This window comes from Nomascus leucogenys, chromosome 21, assembly GCF_006542625.1.
Source record: "Nomascus leucogenys isolate Asia chromosome 21, Asia_NLE_v1, whole genome shotgun sequence".
Taxonomy (NCBI): Eukaryota; Metazoa; Chordata; class Mammalia; order Primates; family Hylobatidae; genus Nomascus; species Nomascus leucogenys.
In genome coordinates, this window is record NC_044401.1 from 55,539,319 (window position 1) to 55,567,236 (window position 27,918).

Consider the following 27,918-nt stretch of genomic DNA (forward strand, 5'->3'; position numbering starts at 1 on the left):
GGGGCTGGGCGTGAGGAGCCCGCCCTTCTCCCCTCCCCCTCTGCCTCCTCCCTATCCGCTCCCTGCCTCCTGCTGGCGCCGCGGCTGCGGGAGGGACCTGGCCTTGGTCTCGGAGGAAGGCGGTGAGGCGGGGCCAGAGTCACGGGGCGGGGCTGGGGGCAGGGCCGGGAGCAAGAGGGATGCGGGCTGGAGCCTAAGGGACCCGGAGTTACGGGTAGGACCGGGGAGGGGCTGTAGACTAGACCGGACTGTGGGGCGGGGCTTGTGGGAGGGGGCGGAGCTACTGTAAGCGGGGGGGCCTGTTAGAATAGCGGAGTAAAAAGGGGCTAAACAGAAGAGGAGTACTCGGGAGAGAAAGGGCGGAGCTTTGGATGAGCCTGGAAAGTGGAGCTGGACTAGAAATAAAGAAGAGTTGGAAAAAACGACGCGAGGCTGAAGGGAGCAGGCGGGGCTTGGGATGCAGGGGGCGGAGCTGTGGGGAAAGGGCAGGACCGATTAGGGATAACGGGGCGTAACTGAAGGAAAGGGAAGAAACTTGGGAACAGTAAAGGAGAGGTGCTAGAGAAAAGGTATGGGTCTGAGAGAATGGGCTGGTTTGGGGCCGGTGGGTGTGAAAGGGCTTGTGTCTGGTAAAGCGGTGGGAACTCTGTGGGTTGGCAGGGATGTGCTGCGGGTTGCTGATTGGAACATGGTGCCAAAACAGCTGATTTAATGTGAGTGGATCACCTCCTAGCAATGTGAACGTGGGCAAGTTCAGTTCTTTAAGTTCCTTATTTGTAAAACAGAGCTCGAAAACTCTATTGTTAGTTCTTGAGGGTTCCAGAGAACTTGCATGGCAGGGGGAGACATCCTTAAACAATACTTCTCCAGTTTTGTCATACAGAGGAGGGTGAAAGGGTCTTCCAGGGTTCTGGGACAAAGCCCAAAGCATCTGAAAGCTTCTATCTTATCTTAATGCAAACTTTGCATTTGACCCACTAAAATGTATGTTTTCTAAAAACCATCCCGATAAAATCGACATGCCAGGAAGAGGTTTGCTGATTAAGATCTTGGGATCTGAAGTCAAACTGATGAATTCTCTTAAACAAATGACTCATCTTCTCAGAGCCTCAGTTTCCTTATGTGTAAAGTGGGAATAATATATAGTACCTGTTCTCAGAGTTGTTGTGAGAATTAAATGCGATGATGCTTGGAAATCACCTAGCACACGGTTTGAAACGTAGTGAATGTTCAAAGAAAATATTAGCTGTTATTATCCTTATTAAAATAATTCAGAATAAATGGATCAAAGCAGAGTTATACTAAGTTATCTCCTTTCGTGGTCAGGAATTCGTTTGAGAATCTGGTGAAAACTATGGGCCATGTGCAGGATTCGGATTTTATAGAAAAAAGAAAAAAACAACTATGGGCCTCTCTCCTGAGGAAAAACATGCAAAGTTTCACTTACTAAAGTCTTTGAAGAATGTATGAAGTGATTGGATGAAAGTGTTAGGATGGGGATGAATCTAGCTGAAGCCATCCTGGTTCCCTCCCTCTTGATGTGGCCCCAGTCCTTGGGTCCCACAGTCTTCCTTCCCCAACATGCATGAGACAGAGGTGGAATAAAGATCAGCTTTATTATTGGCATGAAGGCAGGGAGGTGGTAATAGTGCCAGGCCCTCTGCAGGCAAGGAGGCGGAGGGCTTGTCAGCCAGCACTGATCCTCCAAGTTGGCCCTCCTAATGAAGTCCAGGGTTCCAGGTGCCTCTGGCTTAAAGCAGAAGCAGTGGGTGAGCAGGCGAGCAGACTGTGAGGCATTGGATATGTGGAATCCTCAGGGCTGCTCTGGAGCTGGGATGGGGCTGGGGTTGGCAGGGGGTGGGGGCCGAGGCTGGATGTCTCTGGTGCGCATATAGGACAGCAGCTGCTCCGGGATCTCGGCCAGCACATCCTTGGCCAGTCGGGCCATGCTCAACACCTGGTTCCCCGACCGGTCAACATAGTCTCGAAATGGGACGAACTGGGTCAGGCACAGACAAGAAGACATAAGCCATGACCAGGAGAGAGGGCATGGGGGTGCAGCAGGGAGGCTTCTTTTTTGATCCCCAGAATCTCTTTCCAACTATCACAGTATCTCCCTCCCCACATCTTGAACAGTTTTCTACATTTGCTTTCTCTCCACCCATTTTTTTCCACCTTTTATTCACCCTCAACCCACTCCAGTTTGGCTTCACACAGGCCATTGAAACTGCTCTTGCTGATGTCGTCAGTGGCCCTGTGTTGCTGAATCAGTCCAGTGAACAGTAATTTTTAGTCCTCATCTTGCTTGACGTCTCTTTAGCTTTCCATTACATTTGACCATAATTCTTCTGGACACGTCCCACCCTTGACACCACACTCTTCTGGCTTCTTGCTTACCTTTCTTGAAGCTGCCCCCTCCCACCATCTTTCCTCTGGGTCTATTTGCTCTCTAAACCTAGTCCCTTCTCTCTCTCAGCCCTCTTCCTGGATGATTTCATACACTTCCATGACTTTAAAAATTGTTCCCTGGAAGGAAGTAGAGCAGGCCAGGAGGTGGGGAGGGAGACTGGAAGGGAGGGAGCAGGGGAGACAAGGAGCAGGGACCAGAGAGAAGGGATCCTGAGAACAGGAGGAGGCCAGAGAGATGGAGTTGGAGCAAGAAGGAGGAGGAGTCTGTGAGAAGGGGCTGGGAAGAGAGAGAGGCCTAGGAGAGGGACTCGGGGAGAGAAGGAGAAGAAATGAGGTGTGGGGGGAGAGGGGCTGATAAGGGAGGAAAAAAACAAAAGAAAATCTGTTTCCTAATGACTGCCAAATGTATATATCCATCCATGATCTCTTTTCAAAAAACTATGTTTTATTTTTATTTATTTTAATTTTCTTTTGAGATGGAGTTTCACTCTTGTTGCCCAGGCTGGAGTGCAATGGTGCGATCTCGGCTCACCACAATCTCCGCCTCCTGAGTTCAAGTGATTGTCCTGCCTCAGCCTCCCAAGTAGCTGGGATTACAGACACTCACCACCACACCTGGCTAATTTTATATTTTTAGTAGAGACGGGGTTTCTCCATGTTGGTCAGGCTGGTTTCGAACTCCCGACCTCAGGCGATCCGCCCGCCTCAGCCTCCCAAAGTGCTGGGATTACAAGCGTGAGCCACCGCGCCCGGCCTTAATTTTTTTAATGTAGCAGAGATCAGGTCTTGCTATGTTGTCTAGGTTGGTCTCAAATTCCTGGTCTCAAGAGGTCCTCCTGCCTTGGCCTCCCAAAGTGCTGGGATTATAGGCATGAGCCGCCATGCTTGGGCCCATCCCTGACCTCTTTTTAAGGTCTAGAACCACATATTTAGTTGCCCATATTACCGCTCCATTCAGTTGTTACAGATACTTCGAACCCAATGTGTTCATAACTGAATTCTAGCTCTTTCTGCCAAATCTCCTCCTCTAGCTTTCCCCTTCCCAGCAAATGGGATGTCACTTACCCAGTTGCTTAAGCTAGAATACTGAGTCATCCTTGAAGCCCCCCTCACTCCCTGTCATCATCTAATCATCAAGTCTTGTAATATTTTCTTCTTAAATATCTTTTGAACCTGCCACTTTCTCTCCCTCCTCACTGCTTCCAGCCAGATCTTTATCGCCTCCCCTCTACTACTTCAAAGGCTTCCTCACTAATAAGTCTACCTGCCTTTTCTCTTGCCCTGTTACTGTCCACCCACCATGCAGCAGCTAGAGAGATCCTTTTAAAATGCCATCTCACTCCTCTATGTAAAATCCTTCAAGAGCTTTCCGATTCTTTTATAACAAACCCCCAAATTTTGCCTCCCTCCTCACACTCAGTGTGATCCTGCTACCCTAGCTTCTGCTTTTTCGTTGATTGGGCCAGTTCTTCTGGGCCTCAGAGCCTTCTCACATGCTGCTCCTCTCCCTGTAATGCTTATCCCCTCCCTTAGGTCTTGGCAAGCTAAAGAACCCTTTCCTGACTACTGTACCTATGTTAGGTCCCTGTTACAGGCTCTCACAGTGGCATTTTCTATTCCTCTGGAGTACTTATCACAATCTAATGAGATATTTATTTGTGTGATTATTTATTGTTGGTTGCCTCCACTAGAGGGCAGGGGCCTTGGGGATCTCCCGACCTACACCATGGATGTGCCAAGGCTGCAGCAACCTTCCTATTTGTCAAAAAGGATGTATTCAATGAATGAGAAAGGATGAAAGAGTGGGGGGCGGGGGTGGGAAGTAGGAGACTGAGAAGGCAGTAAGTGTCAGTGGCTCCCAACTTAGCCTCTTCTCACTGTGCCTCTCAGCTCCACAGCCTCTCCCAGGTCAGGTCTACCTGAACGATGTCCCGCTCTGCGTAGCGTCCCCTAGAGGACACGCGCACATCATCACCGTCCAACTCTTCCATTGCTGCAGAAAAGACACACCCCTCAGCTGATTGGCCTCTCCAGCCCCACCCCATGCTGCCCCCTCCCTTTGAGCTCCCCTTTGGAGTCATCAGGAGAATGCCTAATTCTTGTGATCAAGTCCTACAAATATCAGTCTTGGTTATGGAGTTATTATTATATTATGCCTCCCAGGCAGTCCATCCTCCCAGGAACCCCAGGGGGAAGTATTAGTATCATCAGCCTTGGTTCTGATAAGGAAACAGGTTCAGAGAAGGTCTGTGACTTGGCCAAGGCTTCACACGGGTATCTACCTTGTCTCTTCTGTGAGGCAGGCCCAAGTACCCGATCCCCTCCCACTTTTCTCCTTAGTTCTTAGTCCCACTCAGGGACACCCCTTCCTACTCACCCTCAAACATGGCTGGTCCTACACCGACGATAATGATAGACATGGGCAATGAGGAGGCCTGTAGGGGAAAGAGGGTGAACTGTTGGGGCAAGCAGCCATCACCAGGGAGGTGACTGTTGGGAGACAGTTCTCTGTGTATGTGTGTCATGGTTCTGCACATCTTGTAAGCAGAGGCATTGATTCTCTGTGCCCCAGACTACTTTTTCAAGGATGTTTCTATATCAAGCAGCCTTGAAAGATACAGTATTTTCCTCTAGAGCAGAGGGCATATTTGCATACTGTCCAATATAGTTTTTAAAAAAGGTCTCCCTGGAGATCTTTGGAACAAAAGGCAAGCATGCTTACTGTCCATTATAAAAGACTCAAGTTCCCTAAGCTCAGGGTTCCTCTTCTGTAACGCAACCCACAGTGGCTGCAAGTGTCATCTGTCCCTCTTCACATCATCTAGTGGGAACTGGGACTTAGAGAATTCAAGCAAATGCTAATACTCCAGCTACTGCTTTTGCTGGAAATCAAAGTCCTCTGTCTCTAATCCAAGAGTCTTGTGTCTTCTGCCAGCATCCATGAAACTGGCAGGCTAACTTGTTAGCTTGCAAGTAGGATAAAATCTCAGCCCGTTCACAGTATTGACATTACTCCTCCCTGCCAAGCCCTCCTCCTCAGACTCACACTGACGATGGCCTCCTTGGTCTGCGTCATGTCAGAGATGACCCCATCAGTGATGATGAGCAGAACATAGTACTGGGAGCCATCAGAGATCTTGGCTGCAGCCCTGGATGAGAGGCCAAATCAGAATCCAGCTGAAAGCCAGAGAGGCCAAGGGAACACCTTACCCCCAGAGCTTCCACAGCCAGTGTGTGGGCAGTGGGCAAGAACTGGGGCTTCTGAAACCCATGCTCCTTCTCCAGACCTGGCAGCCTGCCACTGCCTGCATATATATATATGTGGAGATATATATATATATATATATATATATGGATATACATATGTGTGGATATATATATGTGGATACATATATGGATGTATATATATACACATACACACACACACACACACACACACACACACTTTTTGTTTTGTTTTGTTTTGTTTTTGAGACAGAGTCTCACCCTGTTGCCCAGGCTGGAGTGCAGTGGTGTGATCTTGGCTCACTGCAACCTCCACCTCCTGGGCTCAGGTGATCCTCCTGCCTCAGCGTCCTGAGTAGCTGGGACTATAGGTGTGTGCCACCACACCTGGCTAATTTTTATATTTTTAGTAGAGATGAGGTTTCACCATGTTGGCCATGCTGGTCTCAAACTCCTGACCTCAAGTGATCCACCTGCCTCAGCCTCTCAAAGTGCTGGGATCACAGGCATGAGCCACCGTGCCTGGTCTGCCTTCAGTAATATTTATTGAGCACTTACTATGGTAGACACTGGAGATACATGAGGAGAAAAAATAAATCCATCCCAGCCCTCTGGAGTGAGGCAGATATTAATCCAGGAATCACACACAAAAAAGTGTAAAATTACCACTGTGATGAGTGCTGTGATGGAAGGGACACTGCTATGACAGGGTACCAGAGGGGATCCTGGCTGGGTGCCGTGGTTCATGCCTATAATCCCAGCACTTTGGGAGGCCGAGGCGGGCGGATCACTTGAGGCCAGGGGTTTGAGACCAGCCTGGCCAATATGGTGAAACCCTGTCTCTATGAAAAATACAAAAACTAGCCAGGCGTGGTGGTGGGTGCCTGTAATCCCAGCTACTCGGGAGGCTGAGGCAGGAGAACCACTTGAACACAGGAGGCAGAGGTTGCAGTGAACCGAGATCACACCACTGCATTCCAGCCTGGGTGACAAGAGCGAGACTCCGTCTTAGATAGATAGATAGATAGATAGATAGATAGATAGATAGATAGACAGATAGACAGACAGACACATACATACATACATACATACATACATAGATACATAGATAGATACATAGATAAATACATAGATAGATACATAGATAGGATCCTGATGTGACCCAGAAGGTAAGTGAAGGTTTCTTTAAGGAAGTGATGTTTGAGGATAGAAAGGCTAAATGAAAGAGGAGGAGGATCTTTCTAGGAAGGGGGAACAGCAAGGACAAAGGCACTCTAGTGGGACTAAAGGACATCTCCCCTGTGTGGAGGTCAGAAATTGAGGGAAACAGAGTGGGCCATGTGGCTGAAGAAACACAGAGCTTAGACCACACAGGGATTTATCAACCCCTGGCAAGATTTTGATGTTTATATATGAGCGAGAGCAAAGGCTGAAGGCTTCCTTGCTTCCCTCTCCCCCACATTTCTTCTCTCTCCCTTCTCCCCTCTGCCAACCACATCTCATCGCCTGGGCTGCTGGGCCCCATGCAGTCCTCTCCCGGCCAATCTAATAGCTGCTTCCAGAGCTCCTTTTCCTTCTCTCACTAGTCTTTGAAGCCAAGATTTTTTTCCACCTGAAAAGGACTTCAGAAGTCATTGAGTCCAGTCCCTTTATTTTGCATATTCAAAAAAAAAAAAAAAAAGACCTAGAGAGGGCACAAAGGTAGTGGGAGACCCTGGTCTCTTGACTCCCAGTCTCCAGTCCTGTGTGGATTGGAAAGGATGGAGCTGTGCTGTCCAATAAGGTAGCCTTAGCTGCATGTGGCTATTGAAATTTAAATTAATTAAATAGAGTTAAACATTCAGTTCCTTGGCCACCCTAGCTACTTTCAAGTGCCCCATATCCATATGTGGCTGGTGAATACCATATTAGCCTGCACAGCTACAGAACTTTTCCATCATTGCAGAAAGTGCTATTGGACGGTACTGTATTGAAGCCTGATCTCAAAATGTGAGGAAAGGCATGGAGAGGGTGTAGAATTATAAAATAGCTTTGGGGACAGGTAGGGTGGCTCACGCCTGTAATCCAAGCACTTTGGGAGGCTGAGGCAGGAGGATCACTTGAGGCCAAGAGTTTGAGAACAGCGTGGGCAACATAGTGAGACCTGGTCTCTACGAAAAAATTTAAAATTAGCTGGGCTTGGTGGCACGTGCCTATAGTCTCAGCTACTCAGGAGGCTGAGTCAGGAGGATTGCATGAGCCCAGTGAGCCATGATGGCACCACTGCACTCCAGTCTGGGAGACAGAGTAAGACCCCAACTGAAATAAAAATAAAAGTAAAAAATAATAAAATAAAATAATTTTGGCTCAGTTTGCCCAGGGCCCAGAGTGGGAGTGGGTCATGATCCTGGTTTTGTTTTTTTTTTTTTTTTTTGAGACAGAGTCTCGCTCTGTTGCCCAGACTGGAGTGCAATGGCACAATCTCAGCTCACTGCAACCTCTGCCTCCTGGGTTCAAGGGATTCTCCTGCCTCAGTCTCCTGAATAGCTGGGATTACAGGCACCCACCACCATGCCCGGCTAATTTTTATATTGCTAGTAGAGATGGGGTTTCACCATGTTGTCCATGCTGGTCTTGAACTCCTGACCTCAAGTGATCCACCCGCCTCGGCCTCCCAAAGTGCTGGGATTACAGGCATGAGCCACTGCAGCCGGCCATGATTCTCCTTTACATCCCCTACCCACTTCCTGAATTCTGGCCCCAGCCTCCTCAGAGACCTGGCTTGGTACCTTTTCCTGTCACTTACTCGTTTCATAAATAGCAATTGCATACCTACTGTGTATCAGGCACCAAGCTGAGTGCTGAGCATGGAACAGAATAGGATATTGTCCTTGGGGAGAGAGAGGTTTAAACTACTAAAATGCATTGAGGTTAGGGCTTTGGGGATGTAACATCTAACCTAAGTACCTGAAAAATGTATTGGGTTTAGCCAGGTGGTGATGAGGGTGGGAAGGTAAAGGGAAAAGTATTCCAGAGAAAGAGAATGGCAAGCGCAAACCACAAGGAGTTTGGACCTGGTGAGTTTGGACCTAGCGGAGAGACTGGACCTGGTGGCTCACATCTAAAATCTCAATGCTTTGGGAGGCTAAGATCAGAGGATCCCTCGAGCCCAGGAGTTTGAGACCAGCTGGGCAACATAGCGAGACCCTGTCTCTACGAAAAAATAATAAAATTAGCCTGGCGTGGTGACATGCACCTGTGGTCTTAGCTACTTGGAAGGCTGAGGTGGGAGGGAGGATCGCTTGAGCCCAGGAGTTCAAGGCTGCTGTGAGCTATAATGGTACCACTACACTCCAGCCTGAGTGACAGAGTGAGAACCTGTCTCAAAAAAAAAAAAAAAAAAAAAGAACTATAGAAGACAGTGGGCATCATGGAAGGGTTTGGGGGCACAGGAGGTACATCTTTGGTTCTCTGTAGATGCCTTGCATTCTCAGGGCTATTCTTATTTGGAAGTTAGCTGAGAAAATGGGTGAGTGGCCAGAGGAGGGCCAGTCTGTGCCTCACTTGGCTGTAGAGTGGGCAACAGCAGAGTCCATTGTGATCATCAAAATCACAGATGTACACTTGACATACATGATCTAATTTAATCCTCACCACCATTCTATAAGGTAGGTGCTTTAAAAGTTCCTGTTTTTATGGCCGGGCTCAGTGGCTCATGCCTGTAATCCCAGCACTTTGGGAGGCCGAGCGGGGTGGATCACCTGAGGTCAGGAATTCAAGACCAGCCTGGCCAACATGGCGAAATTCCGTCTCTTCTAGAATACAAAAATTAGCCGGGCGTGGTGGTGTGCACCTGTAATCCCAGCTGCTCATGAGGCTGAGGCAGAATTGCTTGAACCCGGGGGTGGAGGTTGCAGTGAGCCGACATCATGCCACTGCACTCCAGCCTGGGTGACAGAGTAGGACTCCATCTCCATCTCAAAAAAAAAAAAAAAAAAGTTCCAATGTTTAAAATGAGGAACCTGAAGCTTAGAGACATTAACATCCCAAGGGGTTATGAAGCTGGGGTCCAAGCCCATGCCTGACCAGCTGAGCCTGAAGCTGGAGCTCTTGATTCTCTCACTCTTTATCCCTAGTCCATTATCTGGATAGTCCTCTGTACACAATGCACACTCTAGTCATATTAAACTCTTTACTGTTTCATGAACTTGCCCCTTCATTCCTCTGTTTTTCACATGCCATTCCTTCTACCAGGGCTACTCTGCTTCTGTTTCTCTCATAAAGTCTACCTCATCCTCTAGAACCAGCTGAGCAGTCCCCTTTATGGTACTGGAGCCTATGCCCTACCCCCTCCCTCTAGGATACTGCTCCACCCACCAAGATGGGCTGTCTGGTCCTCTAAGTGGGTTCTCACTGCATGATCTGCTGGATAAAGCTAGATGACTATAAGTACACTTAAAACACCTTTTTTCCCTAAATTAAACATGGATGCAATGTGAGAAGAATATAAAATTTGCATGAATTTTTAAGATGAAATACGGGAAACTTCAAAGACATTTTCAGCCTGACTGCTTGCGGCTGTGCCCCCAGATTCCCCCAGAGGGACGCTGTCGCTTGCCTTTGCCGACAGGCGACTTGCTAGAAAAGTCTGGGAAGCTCTGGTCTACAGAAGTTAATGATTTATTTATATTTCTGTCTCCTGCACCAAGGCAGGAGCTCCCAAGGGGAGGGACTAGATCTGATTCATCTGTGAGTCTTCAGTGCCCCAGCAGAGAACTGAGCACACAGCAGATGCCCTTTGAATAGTAATAATGATAATAATAGTAACAGTAATAGCAAACACCTATAGTATTTATGATGTGGCAGGCACTGTTCTAGGTGCTTGACATATATTAATTAGTCCTCACAACAACCCTGTGAAGTAGACATTGTTACTTTCCTCATTTTCCAAATGAGGAATAAGGCACAGAGAGGTTAAGAATCTTAACCAAAGCCACAGCTAGTGAGTGATAGAACCAGTGTGTTAACTTGGCTAATCTGGCTCCAGACCCCACACTCAATGGTACATTGCCCCTTTACTGAATGTTTACTAAATGAATGAATAGATTTTGGATTAGTGTAGTTGCAGAAGATAATATTTAAGAAGTCAGCTTAATAACAACAAAAACATGCTCAAGTTCCAGTATTAGTGAAAAAAAATCAGTAGTGAAATGTTATATGTACAATAATTTGACTATAATTATGGATGCATAAGGAAAAGAACTGTATATACATCCACATTCCATGGGCAGTATTCAGAGTGATTTCTTCATTTCTCTATTGAAATTTTCTATGGTTATTATTAAAGAATCTATTATCATTACTGCAAATTAGAAAATAAATCTACTAGAATTAATGCCTGAGTGATGACATAATCTGTACAACAAACCCCCATGTGTCACATGTGTCAAGTTTGTTATGTAACAAACCTGCACATGTACCCCTGAACTTAAAAGGAAAGTTAAAAAAATAAACAAATCTTTGTTAGGGGAAAAAGTCTATGGACATATAAATCTCACTGAAATCCTTTCACTTTTATTCCCTTTTTGTTTCATCTTTTTACTTTTGAGCTTTCTGAGGGGCTTTGTGTTAGCTGGGTTTCTTCTGTTTACTATAAAGTGGGGTTTGCTTATTTTTTATTCAATCAAATAATCTTTTTCTTTTTTAAGGTCAAACAGAGCTTATTTATGTTTATTGACATATGTTTGGTTTTAGTTCTGTCATTTCATAAATTTGTTTTAAGTTTATTTTAATACCCTCTGATTTTTTAAGCCATTTGATGTATCATCTGGGTTTTCTTTGGTTTGTGTGTGTGTGTGTGTGTGTGTGTGTGTGTGTGTGTGTGTGTGTATATATATATATTTTTTTTTTTTTTTTTTTTTTTTTTTGAGACAGAGTCTTGCTCTGTCGCCCAGGCTGGAGTACAGTGGTGTGATCTCGGTTCACTGCACCCTCTGCCTCCCGGGTTCAAGCAATTCTCTGCCTCAGCCTCCCAAGTAGCTGGGATTACAGGCGCCTGCCACCATGCCTGGCTAGTTTTTGTATTTTTAGTAGAGACGGGGTTTCACCATCTTGGCCAGGCTGGTCTTGAACTCCTAACCTCGTGATTCACCCATCTCGGCCTCCCAGAGTGCTGAGATTACAGGTGTGAGCCACCGCGCCTGGCCTGCTTTGTATATTTTTATTCTGAAAATTTGGACAGTCACTCTTCTAGTTTTTAACTTATCATTTATTGAGCACGTACCATGGGCCAGACACTGTGCTAATACTTGTTACACTGTTATCTAATTTTAACCTTGCAATAACTCTATAAGGAAGCTGCTATTGTCATCCATTATTATACCACCTTACAAGGATAAAATGGATGCTTAAAGAGGCTAAGTTGCTTAAGGTCACATGGTTAGTGAATGGTGGAGCTAGGATCACACTCAGGTCTGATGCTAAAACTTATGCCTTCACCACAGTGCTGTAGGCTCTTCTCTCTCTTACCCAAACTCAAGCCCTGGGTTGTCATTCTCAGGCAGTGGGGTTAGGGTAATTTGCTGACACCCTTTCTGCCCCATAATAAGGTACAGTCATCCCTCCGTATCCACGGGGGATTGGTTCCAAGACCCCTGTGGATACCAAACTCCTCAGATATTCAAGTCCATTATATAAAATGGTGCAGTATTTGCATATAACCTATACATATCCTCCTGTATACTTTAATTTTTTTAATTTAAATATTTAATTTAAAAAATGAGCCAGGCATGGTGGCGTATGCTTGTAATCCCAGCACTTTGGGAGGCTGAAGCAGGTGGATCACTTGAGGTTGGGAGTTCAAGACCAGCCTGGCCAACATGGTGAAACCCTGTCTCTACTAAAAACACAAAAACGAGCCAAGTTTGGTGGCGTGCGCCTGTAATCCCTGCTATTTGGGAGGCTGAGACAGGAGAATTGCTTGAATCTGGGAGGCAGAGATTGCAGTGAGCCGAGATCATGCCACTGCACTCCAGCATGGCAACAGAGCAAGACTCTATCTCAAAAAAAAAAAAAAAAAGAGAGAGAGAGAGAGAGATGGGCTCTCACAATATTGCCCAAGTTGGTCTTGAACTCCTAGGCTCAAGTGATCCTCTTGCCTCAGTCTCCCAAAGTGTTGAGATTACAGGTGTGAGCCACCATACCTGGCCTCTCCTGTTTACTTTAAATCATCCTAAATTACTTAGAGTGCTCCTGACTATCCTTGGGGAGTCAGTCCCTTATGTGGGTCCCCTCATTTCCCCCAGCCTCCACCCAGTTCCCTTACCTGGCCACTTGGTTGATGACAGGAGCAAAGTAGGTGGGTCCATAGAGCTGCACTGTGCGCAGGCTCTGGAAATAGCTCTCCAGCACACCCTCGATGCCCGCACAGTTGGGGTCCTCATCATTGTTGTTCTGTCAAAGAATATGCCCTGCCAGGCTGAGCCCATGCAGGGTACATCCAGGAGTGCTCTGATTCCAGCTCACTCCTTCCTTTTTCCATCAGTCCCTTTCATGCTCCCCTCCAAACCCAGCCCTGCTCCCCTCCCTGCTCTGCTGTCGTCTCATAGCTTCCTGTTCCTCTACATGCCCTTTGAAGAAATGTAAACAGAACAAAATCATCAACTTGGGTGAACCAGATGCCAGGGCACAGAGGGTAAGCTCTGACCAATACCATACCAGGGGGAACTGGTGGGAGATCCGTCCCTCTGGGGGCAGCTTGGCCCCAAAGCCGTAAGCTGGGAAGAGCTTATCACTGTCATAGTCCTGGATGATCTCTCCCACTGCTTTGAGGGCCATGGCATAGGCGCTGAGCTGGTAGGGACTCATGTAGTGCAGGGAGGTAGGCTGCAGAGGATTCCCTGTAGGGACACAGGAACCCCAGCCTCATGATCATCTGGATCATCCATCTGTTCACCTGCTTATCTTTGTGTGCATTCATCCACCTATATCCATTTATCTGACCTCTACCCATGTCCTCCCTCCTTATTTTACCCAATCATCCATTTGTTCATTTATCCATCTATCCACCCACCCATCCCTATATCTATTCATCCATTTACCTACCTACCCACACATCCATCCACCCATCTACCTGGCCATACATCTATCTTTCAGTCTACTTATACATCTTTATCCACCAATCTCTCCATTCTCTTATGCAGCTATCCACTTACCCACTCATCCATCCATCCATCCATCCACGCACTTGTCTACTTGCCATTTTTCTTCATTTTCCACCCATCTATACAACAATATTATTTTATCCGTCCAGCTAGCCAGCCCTCTCCATTCCATTCATTCTCTTGTCTATCCTCATATGGATCTATCAACTCATGCATTTCCCCTATCTAATTACTTGTTATTTCCCCAACTTAAACTTTGGTCCATTTGTCCACCCACATACCCATCAATGCATCTACTTGTCTAACCTATTATACTCACTCACCAACCCATGTACCCACTCCATTTGTTCATGGATCTATGCACCCATTCACGACTCACCACCTATTCACCTATCCATCTCTCCTTATACCCCCTTTCTCTCTCATCCATCAGCCTACTCATCCACCTGTTGAGCTATATATCCTTTCAACCCTCTATGATCCATCTACCCATCTATTTTTCTGCACTCTATTTTCCTGGCTGGGTTTTGCCTAAGTTTGGGCTTCTTGGGTAGGTAAATTCTTATCCCTAGGTAGGAATGCAGGCCAACTCCTAATGACTCCCTTAGAAGTCCCTTCCCACCTCCCCCTTTATCACTCATCCATGTCTCACCATTGGAAGCTGTGAAGTCAATAGCTACTGTGAAGTTCAGCTGTGTCCTGTTGGGGAAGCAGATGAATTGAGAAGTGAGGAACTAATAATTATTACATCACTATTTCTCAAATAGTAATGTGCATATGGATCACCTGCGGCTCATGTTAAAATGCAGATTCTGATGCAGATGGTCTGGGTAGAGCCTAACAAACTCCCAAGTAATGCTGATGCTACTGGCTCATGGACCACACTTTAGGTAGCAGAATTAAATGCCTACTGTGTGGCAGGTATATTATATGTCATTTAATTTAACCCTTACTATAGCCCTGAAGTAGTAATTAATATCCCCATTTGGCTGGGCGCCGTGGCTCACACCCATAATCCCAGCACTTTGGGAGGCCGAAGCGGGCAGATCACCTGAGGTCAGGAGTTCGAGACCAGCCTGACCGACATGGAGAAATCCCATCTCTACTAAAAATACAAAAAATTAGCCGGGCGTGGTGGCACATGCCTGTAATCCCAGCTACTTGGGAGACTGAGGCAGGAGAATTGTTTGAAACTGGGAGGCGGAGGTTGCAGTGAGCTAAGATCGCACCATTGCACTTCAGCCTGGGCAACAAGAGTGAAATGCCATCTCAAAAAAAAAAAAAAAATCATCATTTTACATATGAGAAAAGTGAAGTGCAGAGAAGCAAAGTTACCTTTCCCAGGTCTGCCTGCCTCCACCAAACCAAACAGAATGTCCCCTATAGTCTGCTTGGCTTTTCCCTCTCTCTCTACCTCTCCCTCTTGCCTGACTATAACTTTGTGCCCCAGTTAGGTTACTGGGGCCACCAATGAAGACCACTGGTCTGGGAGCCATCTTCCCAGGAGGAGCCGAAAGCTAAGAATGAACGCAGCGCCATGAAGAGAACTAAGAGGAGGAGTATTTTGCATTTTACAGAGCACTTTATAGTTGGCCAAGTGTTTTAAAGTTTATCTCCATGGTCTCACTGGGCCCTGACCATTCATAAATAAGAAACCTGGGGCTCAGAACTGGGAGTAATTTATTGCTGGGCTTTCAGCCCAGAGCTTGGCCTGTGACTCACCCTCCCTTGATGTAATCAACAAAAGTGAATTCAGAGTCCACAGAGAAGGAGAGCAGCGTCACCTGCGGGACAGAATAGGCAGTCCTGGCACTTTGGAAAAGGGAGTTGGGGTGGCAGAAGGAAGTGAGGCATATAGGGGCTTGGAAAGAGGCGCGTGATGGGAGGCACATGATTCCACCCGCTCCCCCAGCCAGCCCCACCCTGTTCAACTTCTGACGGGAAAAGGGGAAGCTGTCAGAAACATAGTTGGATTTCCAAAAGTATATTAAATTGGGAAATACAACTTAGGTTTTTTTCTTCTTTTCTGCAAAAGAGTGGTGAAGTCAGAAAAATTTCCTGAGTGAGAAAAAAACAAAGAAAAACTTAAATGGTGCTCCTTGTGCCCAATATTACTATTCCAAGTAATCTGTGCCCACTGTCTTGCCCTGCCCTCGATATTTGTCATGCTGTGTCAATGGGGACAGACACGGAAGGATCCAGGGAGGGCCACGGCTCTAGGGAGCACTCACAGTTCCTGAGTTGACATATTTCTTCTTCTTACATTTCTTCCGAGGGTTAAGAACCTAAGGGGAGGAGGTAACAGTGATGATGAGAAACAAAGGGAGGTCCAGACTGAGCACACTGGGATGGAGGGCCTGGGTGACCTGGGCAGGGCTGGAATGCTCACCTCATACACTGTGAACTGGTTCTGGGCCTTGCTCAGCTCCCGGTAGCTGGTGGTGAACTCACCAATGAAATCGTGGCTGCAATGAGGTGGGCGTGGCTAAGCAGCAGCTGCTGCTGGTTTGGAACCCAGAGCTGAACCCAGTCTTTTATTCCTCCTATCCTAAGCCCCTACTTAGGCTGCAGAGCAGCCTAGTGCTGGGGCCATAAGGGAGGCCAAACATAGGGGAAAAAGGGGAAGAGACAGTGTCCAGAGAGACAATTGGGGGGATCAGTTGTACCCTAGACACTGGTGTTTATCATCACCTTTCCTGGCTCCTAAAGCTACTTTGGGGTTCTCAGTGAATGTACAACATATTATTGAGAACTGCTTGGGTCAAGTACAGGAGAAGGGACCATGTGGGGCAGTTCTACCTTCCATCCCGGTCCCAGTCATACACATCAATCTTCACCGTTCTGCAATGTAGGAGATAAACATATGCTAGCGTGTATGATAAATCCCAGAGACACCCTCATACACTTAACCACAAACATATCATCTCCCCATCCACCCATCTGTCTTCCCATTAAGTTGTTCTTCTTTCAACCTACCTCCCATCCTGTGTGTTCATTCATCAGTCCGTGCCTGTACCCAACCACCTACCCCTATTAATACTACTGTGGTTAATACCACTAGTACTTTTTTTGTTTGTTTGGTTGTTTTTTTTTTTGTTTTTTTGTTTTTTTGTTTTTTTTTTACCACTTTGAGCCTTATTGTATTCCAGGCATTTTTCTCAGCACATTCACAGATTGTCTCTTTTAACTTAACAATCACCCTATATAAAGTAAGTACTATTATTCTTATTTTGGGATAAGGAAATTGAAATACAAAAAAAAAAAAAAGTAATTTGGCTAAGATCTCATAGCTAGTAAATGACTGAACTGGGATTTAAACCCAGGAATCCTGATTCCAAAGACTTTGTTCTTAAGTGTCATGCCTAAATCATTCCATATGTCTGCCTATCAGTATATCAGCCCATCCAACCATCTGTCTATCCATCTAGCTACCTATTTAACCATATATTTGCCAGTCCAATTACCTATCAGTTCAACTCTTTAGCCACCTAACTATACGTCTAGCCATTCACTGACTCACTGAGGCATGCAAGCATCCATCTGTCTATCTACCCAACTATATAACATCTATCCATCTGGTTATCCATTCATCAGCATAACTATTCATCTACTCATCTATGTGCCCATCCATTCTTCCACCCTTCCACCTACCACCTATCTTTATTATTTATTTTTATTTTATTTTTATTTTTTTGAGATGGAGTCTTGCTGTGTCGCCCAGGCTGGAGTGCAGTGGCGCGATCTCAGCTCACTGTAAGCTCCGCCTCCCAGGTTCACGCCATTCTCCTGCCTCAGCCTCCCGAGTAGCTGGGATTACAGGTGCCCACCACCAAGCCTGGCTAATATTTTTTTGTATTTTTAGTAGAGACGGGGTTTCACCATGTTAACCAGGATGGTCTCGATTTCCTGACCTTGCGATCTGCCCGTCTCGGCCTCCCAAAGTGCTGGGATTACATGTGTAAGCCACTGTGCCCCGCCCCTACCATCTATCTTTATACTACCCATTTACTCATTCATTTGGTTGGCCTATCCATCTAATTTATACCCATCCATCAACTAATTCACCTACAAATCCATCCGTTCATCCATTTGCCATCTATTCATCTATCCAACCATCAATCCACTTGTCACTCTACCTATCTTTTTGTATTCCACCTGCTTTTCTTTTTTTTTTTTTTTTTTTGAGACGGAGTCCTGCTCTGTCGCCCAGGCTGGAGTGCAGTGGTGCGATCTCGGCTCACTGCAAGCTCCGCCTCCCGGGTTCACGCCATTCTCCTGCCTCAGCCTCTCTGAGTAGCTGGGACTACAGGCGCCCGCCACCACGCACGGCTAATTTTTTGTATTTTTAGTAGAGACGGGGTTTCATCGTGGTCTCGATCTCCTGACCTCGTGATCCGCCCGCCTCGGCCTCCCAAAGTGCTGGGATTACAAGCGTGAGCCACCGCGCCCGGCCTCCACCTGCTTTTCTATTAATCCTCCTGCCTCCCCAGTCATCCATCAAACTCTCATTTCCCAATTTATTACCCACCCATCCATCAGCTCATTCATCCGTTAATCACCCAACATCTGTATATCCACAAATCCACCCATCAGTCCAATTGTCCATTCGTCTGCTGTCCATTCATTTATCTGCCCCTCTACCCACCCACCAATTCACTCATATATCCACCCACATATGTATCCAACCATTCACCAGTTTACTCATCCAATGATCCATCCATGTATCTGCTTATTCATTTGTTCATCTGCCTTTTCATCTACCCATCCACCTACCATTCCATCCATCAGTTGATCCATCCCTGGATAGTCCACCTATCCATCTGTGTGGCTATCCATCTGCCTGTCCATCCACCCAACCTCATGCCCCAAACTCTGTCTCACTGAGCAGGACCCTCCAATGCTATTATGATACTTCTACTATCATTCTTGGGCCCAGGAACTACACTGGCATGTCCTTGGCTCCTTACTCCCCAGCTTATGCTGGAGCCAACCTGTCATAGTCTCCATTGCACAGAGCCCGCACAGGGATGCTGAAGGGCTGCCACACAGGATTCAGTGTGTTTTTCACAACCTCTGTCTTGTGGCAGATGGTGAACCTGGAGGGGAGTGGGAAGAATTGGTATAATTTATCTCATGCCCGGGGTAGGACTGAATCCAGATGCTCTCAGAGATTCCTGAGATTCCCGAGATTCCCCCACTTGTTAAGCACATGCCCCACCCCAGCCTAACAGCTCTGATGGCAGTGACTCACGTGCCATCCTCATTGCTTCTGTAGAACACAAGGAAGGGGTCTGATTTCCCAAAGAAGTCCTTCTTGTCCAGCTTGTTTGCACACAGCTGCATGGTGGCAATGTCCTAGGGATGGATGAAGTTGGGCTGGTGACATCCAAATTGCCCATAGCCTTCAGACAGTCCATTAAAGGGTTTATGGGGAGAGAAGGGAGCTCCTGGGTCTAGCATGTGGCCCTTACTGACCCGACAATTGCTAAGCTCTTCTGCAGTCAGCAATATGGTCCCACACTTCTTGCCTGGTACACCCCTGGAAGCAGAAAAAGCCTCTTAGTGAGAGGAGGGAGGGTAGGCAACAAGGACTGAGTGGCCAGTCTGGGGTTAGGTGGGCCAGGGGATTCAGTTTGCCATTTACTGACAGTCCCTTCTGTCTTGAGTGCCTTCTGGTGAGGAAGGGCCTCACTTTGACTGGGTGGGGTCTGCAGTCTGGTGAAAAGGGGTTAGAACAGCTTAGGTGAACATCTCACAACAGTAGCATGAGAAAGACATGGGATTTAGAGTCAGTGGATTTTATGATTGTTAAGCTGTGTGACCCTGGGCAAGTTATTTCCCCTTCCTCGGCCTTAGTCTTTTTCTCTATGAAATGGGAATCATGATGACTTGTCAGGGCTGTGAAGAGATCTGAATGAGTGCATGGAAGGAAAAGCAACTCGTAAGCCTTATAGATATGAGCTGGTTGTATTCTTCAAAGCCGACTCTGGTTCTTACTATATGCCAGGTGCTGTGATAGATATGAATTGGGCAACTGGCTCTCTCCAGCTCTGCTAGACTGCCTGCAGGGCGCTTTGGGGGCGGGGGTAGGTGGAATGTCAATGCCAGTAGGTAAGTAGAGTGGGTTGTAGTGATACTGAATGAGGGAGAAGAATTTCTGTCTAGACCCAGGGACAAAAGGGCTGGCTTGTTAGGTCAAAGCCGATGTGCTTTCTGAAGACCATGGAGAGGGAGATTTAAAAGACAAGGGAAACCTCATCCTTTCCTGACCCTAGAAGGAACACTTCCATGTGCTTGAACAGTGCATACAAGGACCCCCATCCCCAGCAGTAAGAGACCTTGTTGATAGGGGCCTGTGAACCCTGATTCCCAAAGGGATCCAAAATAAGAAAACTAGGTCAGGAGGGTCCTGGGTTCCAGTCCTGGCTCTAACTTGCTATGTGATTTTCCCTATCCTTAGAATGAGAGTTGAACTATTTCTTTGGCTCCTTTGATCTTTGACTCTTTGCTTTACAGAGAGGGAGTGTGATGAGAATAGGTTCTATTCACCTACGGCTGGACGCGGTGGCTCACGCCTGTAATCCCAGCACTTCGGGAGGCTGAGGCGGGCAGATCACCTGAGGTCAGGAGCTCGAGACCAGCCTGACCAACATGGTGAAACCCCATCTCTACTAAAACCACACACACACAAAAACATTAGCTGGGCGTGGTGGTGGGCGCCTGTAATACCAGTTACTCGGGAGGCTGAGGCAGGAGAATCACTTGAACCCGGGAAGCAGAGTTTGCAGTGAGCTGAGATCAAGCCCTTGCACTCCAGCCTGGGTGACAGAGTAAGACTCTGTCTCACAAAAATAGGTAAATAATTCGCCTGCACATCCAGGACCAACAAATTGTTGATCCTGTTGCCTCCTCACTGTTCTTTGCCTCTTTGATGTTCTCCCTTACCACCTCATCCATCCAGTGTGAATTCCAGTCAGTGATTATAATAATCATTCCCTTGCATCCTGTCTCTTTTTCCCTTCTCTCACTTTTTTTGAAGAGTTGGGGTCTCACTATTACCCAGGCTGGAGTACAGTGGCACAATCATAGCTCACTGAAGCCTCAAATTCCTGGACTCAAGAGATCCTCCCACATCAGCCTCTCAAGTAGCTGAGACTACAGGTGCACACACTACACCTGGCTAATTTTTAAATTTTTACTTTTTTAGAGACAAGGTCTGGCTATGTTACCCAGACTGGTCTTGAACTCCTGGCCTCAAGAGATCCTCCTGCCTCAGCCTCCCAAAGTGCTTCGATTACAGGCGTGAGCCACTGGCCCAGCCTTTTCTCTCACTTTCGATATATTTATTTGGCAGAACCACAGCTCTAGTTAAGCCTAACTCTGCCTAACCCATACTGCACCTGTGAAACTGAACATGGCCAGACAAAAACACAATTATGCGAACTTGTCTCATTTCAAATGCATGATGCAGACTTCAAGAGGGTCCTTATTGCTACCTCAGAGTCATACTGTACATCCCAAGGCCCTTCGCTCTCCAGTTCTGGTAGATGGCAGTTTCACTTCTTCTTTCTCCTCAACCCTAAAGCCTCCTCCCCCATCCTCATTCTCAGCCAATGACCTTGTTTCCTACTCACTGAACAAAATTGAAGCAACCAGAAGAGAATGTCCACCCACCACCACACCTACCTTGCCACCAGTATCTTCACCCACACAAGTGTGACTCCTACAGTTGCTATAAATGAACTGTCCTTGTGCCTATTTATCCCTCCACTGTGTACTATATTTCATACTGTCTTGTCTGCACAAGAACATCACTTCAGTAATGCTCACCTCTTTTTATTACATCAAGTTTTCAGTTTCTACTTGGTCATTCCCATCAATACGTAAATGTAGTATAATTTTCCTTTTTTTTTTTTTTGTAAAGATGGAATCTCACTATGTTGCCCAGGCTGATCCTGAACTGGGCTCAAGTGATTCTCTCACCTCAGCCTCCAGAGTAGCTGGGATTACACTGTGCCTGGCCAATGTAGTATAATTTATCTCATGTTAAATTTTTTTTTCTTTTTTTTTTTTTGAGATGGAGTCTTGCTGTGTCGCCCAGGCTGGAGTGCAATGGTGTGATCTCGGCTCACTGCAACCTCTGCCACCTGGGTTCAAGTGATTCTCCTGCCTCATCCTCCCTAGTAGCTGGGATTACAGGCACGCTCCACCACGCCCAGTTAATTTTTGTATTTTTAGTAGAGACAGGGTTTCACCATGTTGGCCAGGCTAGTCTTGAACTCCTGATCTCAGGTGATCCACCTGCCTCCACCTTTAGGAGGCCTTGGCCTCCTAAAGTGCTCAGATTATAGGTGTGAGCCACCGCGCCCAGCCTTATGTTAAAAAACTATAAACTTGGCCAGGCGTGGCAGCTCACGTCTGTAATCCCAGCACTTTGGGAGGCCGAGGTGGGTGGATCACGAGGTAAGGCGTTCCAAGACCAGCCTGGCCAAGATGGCGAAACCCCGTCTCTACTAAAAACTACAAAAATTGGCCGGGCCCGGTGGCAGGCGCCTGTAATCCAAGCTACTCGGGAGGCTGAGGCAGGAGAATCGCTTGAACCCAGGCAGCAGAGGTTGCAGTGGGCCGAGATCACACCACACCACTGCACTCCAGCCTGGGCGACAGAGTGAGACTCCGTCTCAAAAAAAAAAATTATAAACTTATTCTTGACCTCTCTTCCTGCTTCAGCCACATCTCTTTTTTGTTTCTTTTCTTTCTTTTTTCTTTGTTTTTTTTTTTTTTTGAGATGGAGTCTCCCTCTGTTGCCCAGGCTGGAGTGCAGTAGCGTGATCTCGGCTCACTGCAACCTCCGCCTCCTGGGTTCAGGCGATTTTCCTGCTTCAGCCTTCTGAGTAGCTGGGATTACAAGCGTGCGCCACCACTCCCAGCTAATTTTTTTGTATTTTTAGTAGAGATGGGATTTCACCATTTTGGCCAGGCTGGTCTGGAACTCTGGACCTCAAGTGAGCCACCCACCTCGGCCTCCCAAAGTGCTGGGATTACAGGTGTGAGCCACCGCGCCTGGTCACACATCTCCTTTTCGCTTCTCCCCTTTGCTGTAAAACTCCTTGAAAGATTCCTTGACTCCTTTCCCGCTCTTCCATTGTCTTCACCTCCACTTCTCCTTCAAAACTGTGCTTATTTAAGAGTCAACAGGGATTTTCATCATGCTAAATTCAATGGCCAATTCCCAATCTTCATCTTATTTGAGCTGCAGCAGCATTTGATGTGGTTGGTAACTCTCTCCTTCTTGATAACCCTTCTCTTTGCTTCCATGACATCACCCTCTCTTGGTTCTTCTCCTACGTCATTAATTGCTCCTTCTCAGTCTTCTTTTCTAGGTCCAATTTGTGGAGCCTCGGCCTTTGGTTCTCTCTCTCTCGTCTCCCTCCTTCTCTCTTTTTCTCCTGTCCTTCCTCCCCTCCTTTGGTGATCTCATCTAATAGCATGGCTTTAAAGTTAACATCTAAGGCCGGGCTCAGTGGCTCACGCCTATAATCCCAGCACTTTGGGAGGCCAAGGCAGGAGGACTACTTGATGTCAGGAGTTCAAGACCAGCCTGAAAAACACAATGAGGCCCCCTGTTTCTACAAAAAATAATTTAAAAATTAGCTGGGGCTGCTGGCATCCACCTGTAGTTCCAGCTACCTGGCTTCTTGGAAGGTTTGAGTGGGAATATTCCTTGAGCCCAGGAACTGGAGGCTGCACTGAGCTATCATTGCACCATCACGCCCCAGCCTGGGCTACAGAGTGAGAGCCTGTCTTGAAAAAACAACAACAAAACCGATATCCAAGATTCATTTGATCCCTCCACTTGGATGTCTAACATTTTATATGTTTATAAAACATAAAATTCAACATGTCAGATTGAACTCTTGATTGAATTCCTCCTCCAACTTGCTTCTCCTTCACTTTTTTTTTTTTTTTGTCTTTTTTGTCCACAGATGGAGTCTCACTCTGTCACCCAGCTTGGGGTGTCACCCAGGCTTGAGCCTAGGACTTTAAACTCCTGGGCTCAAGTGATCCTCCCACCTCAGCCTCCCGGGTAGCTGGGACTACAGGTGCGCACCACCATGCCTGGCTCTCCTTTGTTTTTTTGTTCCTGCTATCTCAGTTGGTGTCAATTCCATCTTTCCTGTTGTTCAAGCCAAAGATCTTGGTATTGTCCTCAACTCCTCTTTTCCTCTCACATTCATATTCAATCTATCAGCAACCTGTTAGCTCCACCTTTAAAATATATCCCGAATCTGACCATTTCTCCCCTCCTTCACTGGTAGCATCCTGGATTACTGTCAGAGTCTTCTCATTGGCTCTCTGCTTCTACCTTTGGCCACCCAAGGTTTATTCTTTTTTTGGGGGGGGTGGGGGACGGAATCTCACTCTGTTGCCCAGGCTGGAGTGCAGTGGCGCAATTTCGGCTCACTGCAAGCTCCACCTCCCAGGTTCACGCCATTCTCCTCCCTCAGCCTGCCGAGCAGCTGGGACTACAGGCGCCCACCACCATGCCTAGCTAATTTTTTGTATTTTTAGTAGAGACGGGGTTTCACCGTGTTAGCCAGGATGGTCTCGATCTCCTGACCTCGTGATCTGCCCACCTCAGCCTCCCAAAGTGCTGGGATTACAGGTGTGAGCCACCGCGCCTGGCCCCCAAGGTTTATTCTTAACCCTACAGCTAGCACCATCTTTTGTAAGCAGCCATATCATGTCACTCCTCCGCTCAGAACCCTCCAGTGACTCCCATTTCAGAGGAAAGGTGGAAGTCCGCTGCAAGGCCCTGTTAGCTCTTCAACCTCACTTCCTTCTGCCTCCCAGTCACCTGACTCCAGTCACACTGGCCTCCTTGCTGTTCTTTGAATGCACCAGGCTTTTGCACTGGCAGTCTCCTCTGCCTGGAACATTCTTCCTCCACACGTCTGTACCATTTACGCCCTTACCTCCCTCAGGTTGTTGCTCCAAAGTTACCTGTCTGTGAGGCCTGCTCAACCGCACTGTTGAATCCTGCACCTCCCACTCATCCATTATTTCCAGTTCCCCTGATTCTGCTCTACTTCGTCTCTTTCCCCATAGCACTTAATATTGTCTAATCTATTATGTACTTATGTCTATTTTGTACTGTCCTCCCCGCACAACTAGAGTATCAGCACCCTGAGGACAAGAACCTTTGTTTTGTTCACCATTGCAAGCTAATCGCCTTTAACAGTGGCTGACATAGGGTATGTATACATAGTGTTTGTGGAATGAATGAAGCCCTGGTGCCTAGAACAGGGTGTGGGATATAAAACATGCTAATGCACATTTAGTGAGTGGATGTAATGGAAATTCCTGAGGATTTGACTTAGTTCGGGGGAGCTTCCCTGTGGAGAGGGGCTTGGAAGTGGACCTTAAAGGTTGAATCAGACTTAGAAAAAGAGTGAGGAGACAGAGAGAGAAACAGAGAGAGAGAGAGAGAGAAGGAAAAGACATATCAGGCCTGATACTGACTCGGGCAGAGCGCTGGAAATTGGACTTTTCTACGAGGGTGATGGGAGCTGGTGCAGGCTCCTGACCAGGGGCAACCCCAGCCTCCATGCTATCAGTCAGCCGCATCCTTGGGAGGGAGAATTTGGAAGCCCCCACCCCACTCCCACACCCCTTCCTATTCAGCTTACGTGAGGGTTCGCTCTACTCGGCTGCCCTGGCCTCCGATCACCTCTCCCAGGGCCAGGAACGCTTGTCCCAGGAAATCCTATGCAGGACAAGGAGTCAGCGAGACCAGAAGCTCTTGAGTGCTGAGTCCCAGCCCAGCCCCAGTGATGCTCCTGCACAGGACCAGGGCAGTTCCCAGGCGAGTGAGTGGTGCAAGAGCCACTGCCCTGCATGGGCTTTAATGGAGGGGGTGTGAAAGAAGCGGTCTGCGAGCAATCTCTGCCTCGAAGTGGGTCATCAGTCCAAGCCTGTTCTCCACAATACCACCCCCACCCCCAGCCTCTGCCCAGCCCCATTCAGCCTCACCTTCTGCAGGTCCCAGCAGTGGCGGCCAAGAAGGAAGAGGAACAGTGAGTAGGGGGCACAGGCAGGACACTCGGGCACGAGGAGAGGGACCAGGAGGATGGGTTGGGGGCCTGAAGAAGATGGGGTCTGGGTCGAGGGTTAGGAGGAGTTCTAAGAGTCGTTGAACACATCTAAGTGCCTCCTGTGCGCTCCGCCAACCCTCGAGGAAACGTTTGCTCACCGGTTTGGAGATGTTGGTTTTGGAGTCCACGTTGTACCTGGGAAAAGAGTGGAACCGGTGTGGGGTGGGGCTAGGTGGGGGAGAGGGTGGAAAGGGGTCGGGCACCGAGTCTTGGTGAAAATTTTGGGTGGAGGAATGAGTGGCCGTGGACCCGAATTCAGCTTTGGTCTCCTTTGGGGGAGGAGTCAGGGTGGGCCGAGTAGTCAGACGGTCAAGCCTAGGCCAGGCCAAGTCAGGGGCTACTGGGGGCAGCGTTGTCTGGAAGGGGTCGGGCCTGAGGTGGAGCTGCGATAGGAGCAGAGTTGTGGGCGGGGCCAGAGCGGGGGACGGAACTGGACCGCATCTCACAAAAGGGCAGGGCTCAGGCTAGAGGGGACCATTCAGAATGGGAGGGAGGCCTGCGGGAAGAACTAGGCCGGAGGAGAGGCGGGGGTGGGGCCAGCCAGAATTCCGGGCGGATCCAGGTCGGGGGCGGGCCAAGCCAGAATTCCAGGCGGGGCCTCACACATCGAAGCGCAGATTTTGCTTTTCCTCAAAGAAATAGTCGAGGACGAATTTGCGCACGAAGTCTGGGTTCAACGTGTTATCAATCACCTCGGTCCGTCCGAACTGGGTAGGGGGTGGAGGGTCAGCGTGGGACGTGTAGACGGGCAGGGGAATTCCCGGGCGACGCCCTGGGCCGGGAGGGGACTCTGGGACTCACCTCCCGCCACTCCTGGCTGGCCCGGCTCTGCGTGTAAAGCACCACCACTGCAGGTGGGGGCGGGGAGGGAAGGACGTCAGGTCGGCTCGCACCCCTGGCCCCGACTCCACCCGCCCCTGAGTCGCGCCCAGACCCCAAGTTCCCCCTCCCGGTCCTGGAGCCGCCTACTGGGGTCGGACTTGGAGAAGGTATCAAGGTCTAGCAGGTTCCTAGAGAAAAGCAACAGACAGACAGGGTGGATCATCCTGGAGCCCGCCCGCCTCGAGTCGGCTCTGAGCCGGGCACTGAGGGGAGGCATAGGGCCCGCATCGAACCTCTGTCCCCCATGGCTACCCCGACCTGGGGGTCCGCTCTGTCAGCACTCTGGACAGAACCGGAAATCGCTGTCCAGGAACCATGGCTCTGCGGACTGTAAGCGAACGCACCCACACTGTCTCCAAGGGCCCAGGAAAGAGGGCTCGCCCCAGAACTTTGTCCTCCTGGGGCCGAGCTCCTACCGGATATCTGCGACCCACCCCCTGAACCCGCAGGCTGAGCCCTTTTTTCTGGGTGGGGCTGCCCAAGACCCCCCCCTTCTCGATCCCACCAGCGACTCCCCTGTCATCAGCTGTGATTTTCCAGCCAATTTCGCCTCTCCTCTGGGGGTCTGGCCCCTGCCTGGGGCTGGGGCAGTGCCAGTGCCTAAGCCCTCCCCAGCGTGGCCCGCTCACCGGCAGGACACGGTGATTTCAATCTTGGTGGCCGGGACGCTGCGCTCGGAGGCTCCGCCGAGAGACATGGCTGGTCGGGCGACCAGAGCCGCAGGAGGCTGCGAGACCAGGGCTGCTGGGGCTAGGGGCGACGGCAGCGGCGGGGCCGGCCCATGTGCCGCGGTGTCGGCGGCGGCGGCGGCTGCACTCGCTCCAGCCCTGCGTGCGCTCCCGCCGCTCGCGCCCTGACAGTGGCCGCCGGCGGCAGCGGCTCCAGATGGCAGCACAGCCCCGCCCGGCCCTGCGGGCGGCCCCCGCCCCATTGGAGCAGCCTGGAGCCAGCGGGGAACCTCATCCCGACCCCCAACTCCAACCCAACCTTGGTAGAGTATGCCCTGCGCAACTCTCTGGGGTGGAAATCCAGGCCCCCTAGAGTTGTCCATGATGCTAAAACATTTGGGGCATCTGGTGGGCATTGGAATTGTTGCCTCTTTCTGA

The 27,918-nt window shown here is 48.6% G+C and overlaps 1 protein-coding gene across 2 annotated transcripts; it reads right to left on the reverse strand.

Annotated features, from left to right (window-relative positions):
* Positions 1-1,597: 1,597 nt before the first annotated feature.
* Positions 1,598-27,693, reverse strand: CPNE9 (copine family member 9). 2 transcript variants are annotated; one of them, XM_030802082.1, is made up of 21 exons: positions 27,442-27,693; positions 26,900-26,940; positions 26,732-26,778; positions 26,534-26,637; positions 26,029-26,065; positions 25,809-25,811; positions 25,466-25,542; positions 19,251-19,314; positions 19,027-19,130; positions 18,767-18,871; positions 16,575-16,616; positions 16,165-16,240; positions 16,007-16,060; positions 15,498-15,559; positions 14,428-14,474; positions 13,330-13,511; positions 12,938-13,065; positions 5,456-5,558; positions 4,787-4,844; positions 4,329-4,402; positions 1,598-1,999 (listed from the first exon to the last, which is right to left on the reverse strand). In XM_030802082.1, exons 1-21 carry the CDS (start codon positions 27,507-27,509, stop codon positions 1,814-1,816), a joined length of 1,662 nt encoding a protein of 553 aa, XP_030657942.1. In that variant the 5' UTR covers positions 27,510-27,693; the 3' UTR covers positions 1,598-1,813. The 2 variants fall into 2 exon arrangements, with proteins under 2 accessions (XP_030657942.1, XP_030657943.1); XM_030802083.1 differs by lacking the exon at positions 19,251-19,314 and having other exon boundaries at positions 26,623-26,637; positions 27,442-27,681.
* Between the last annotated feature and the right edge of the window lie 225 nt (positions 27,694-27,918).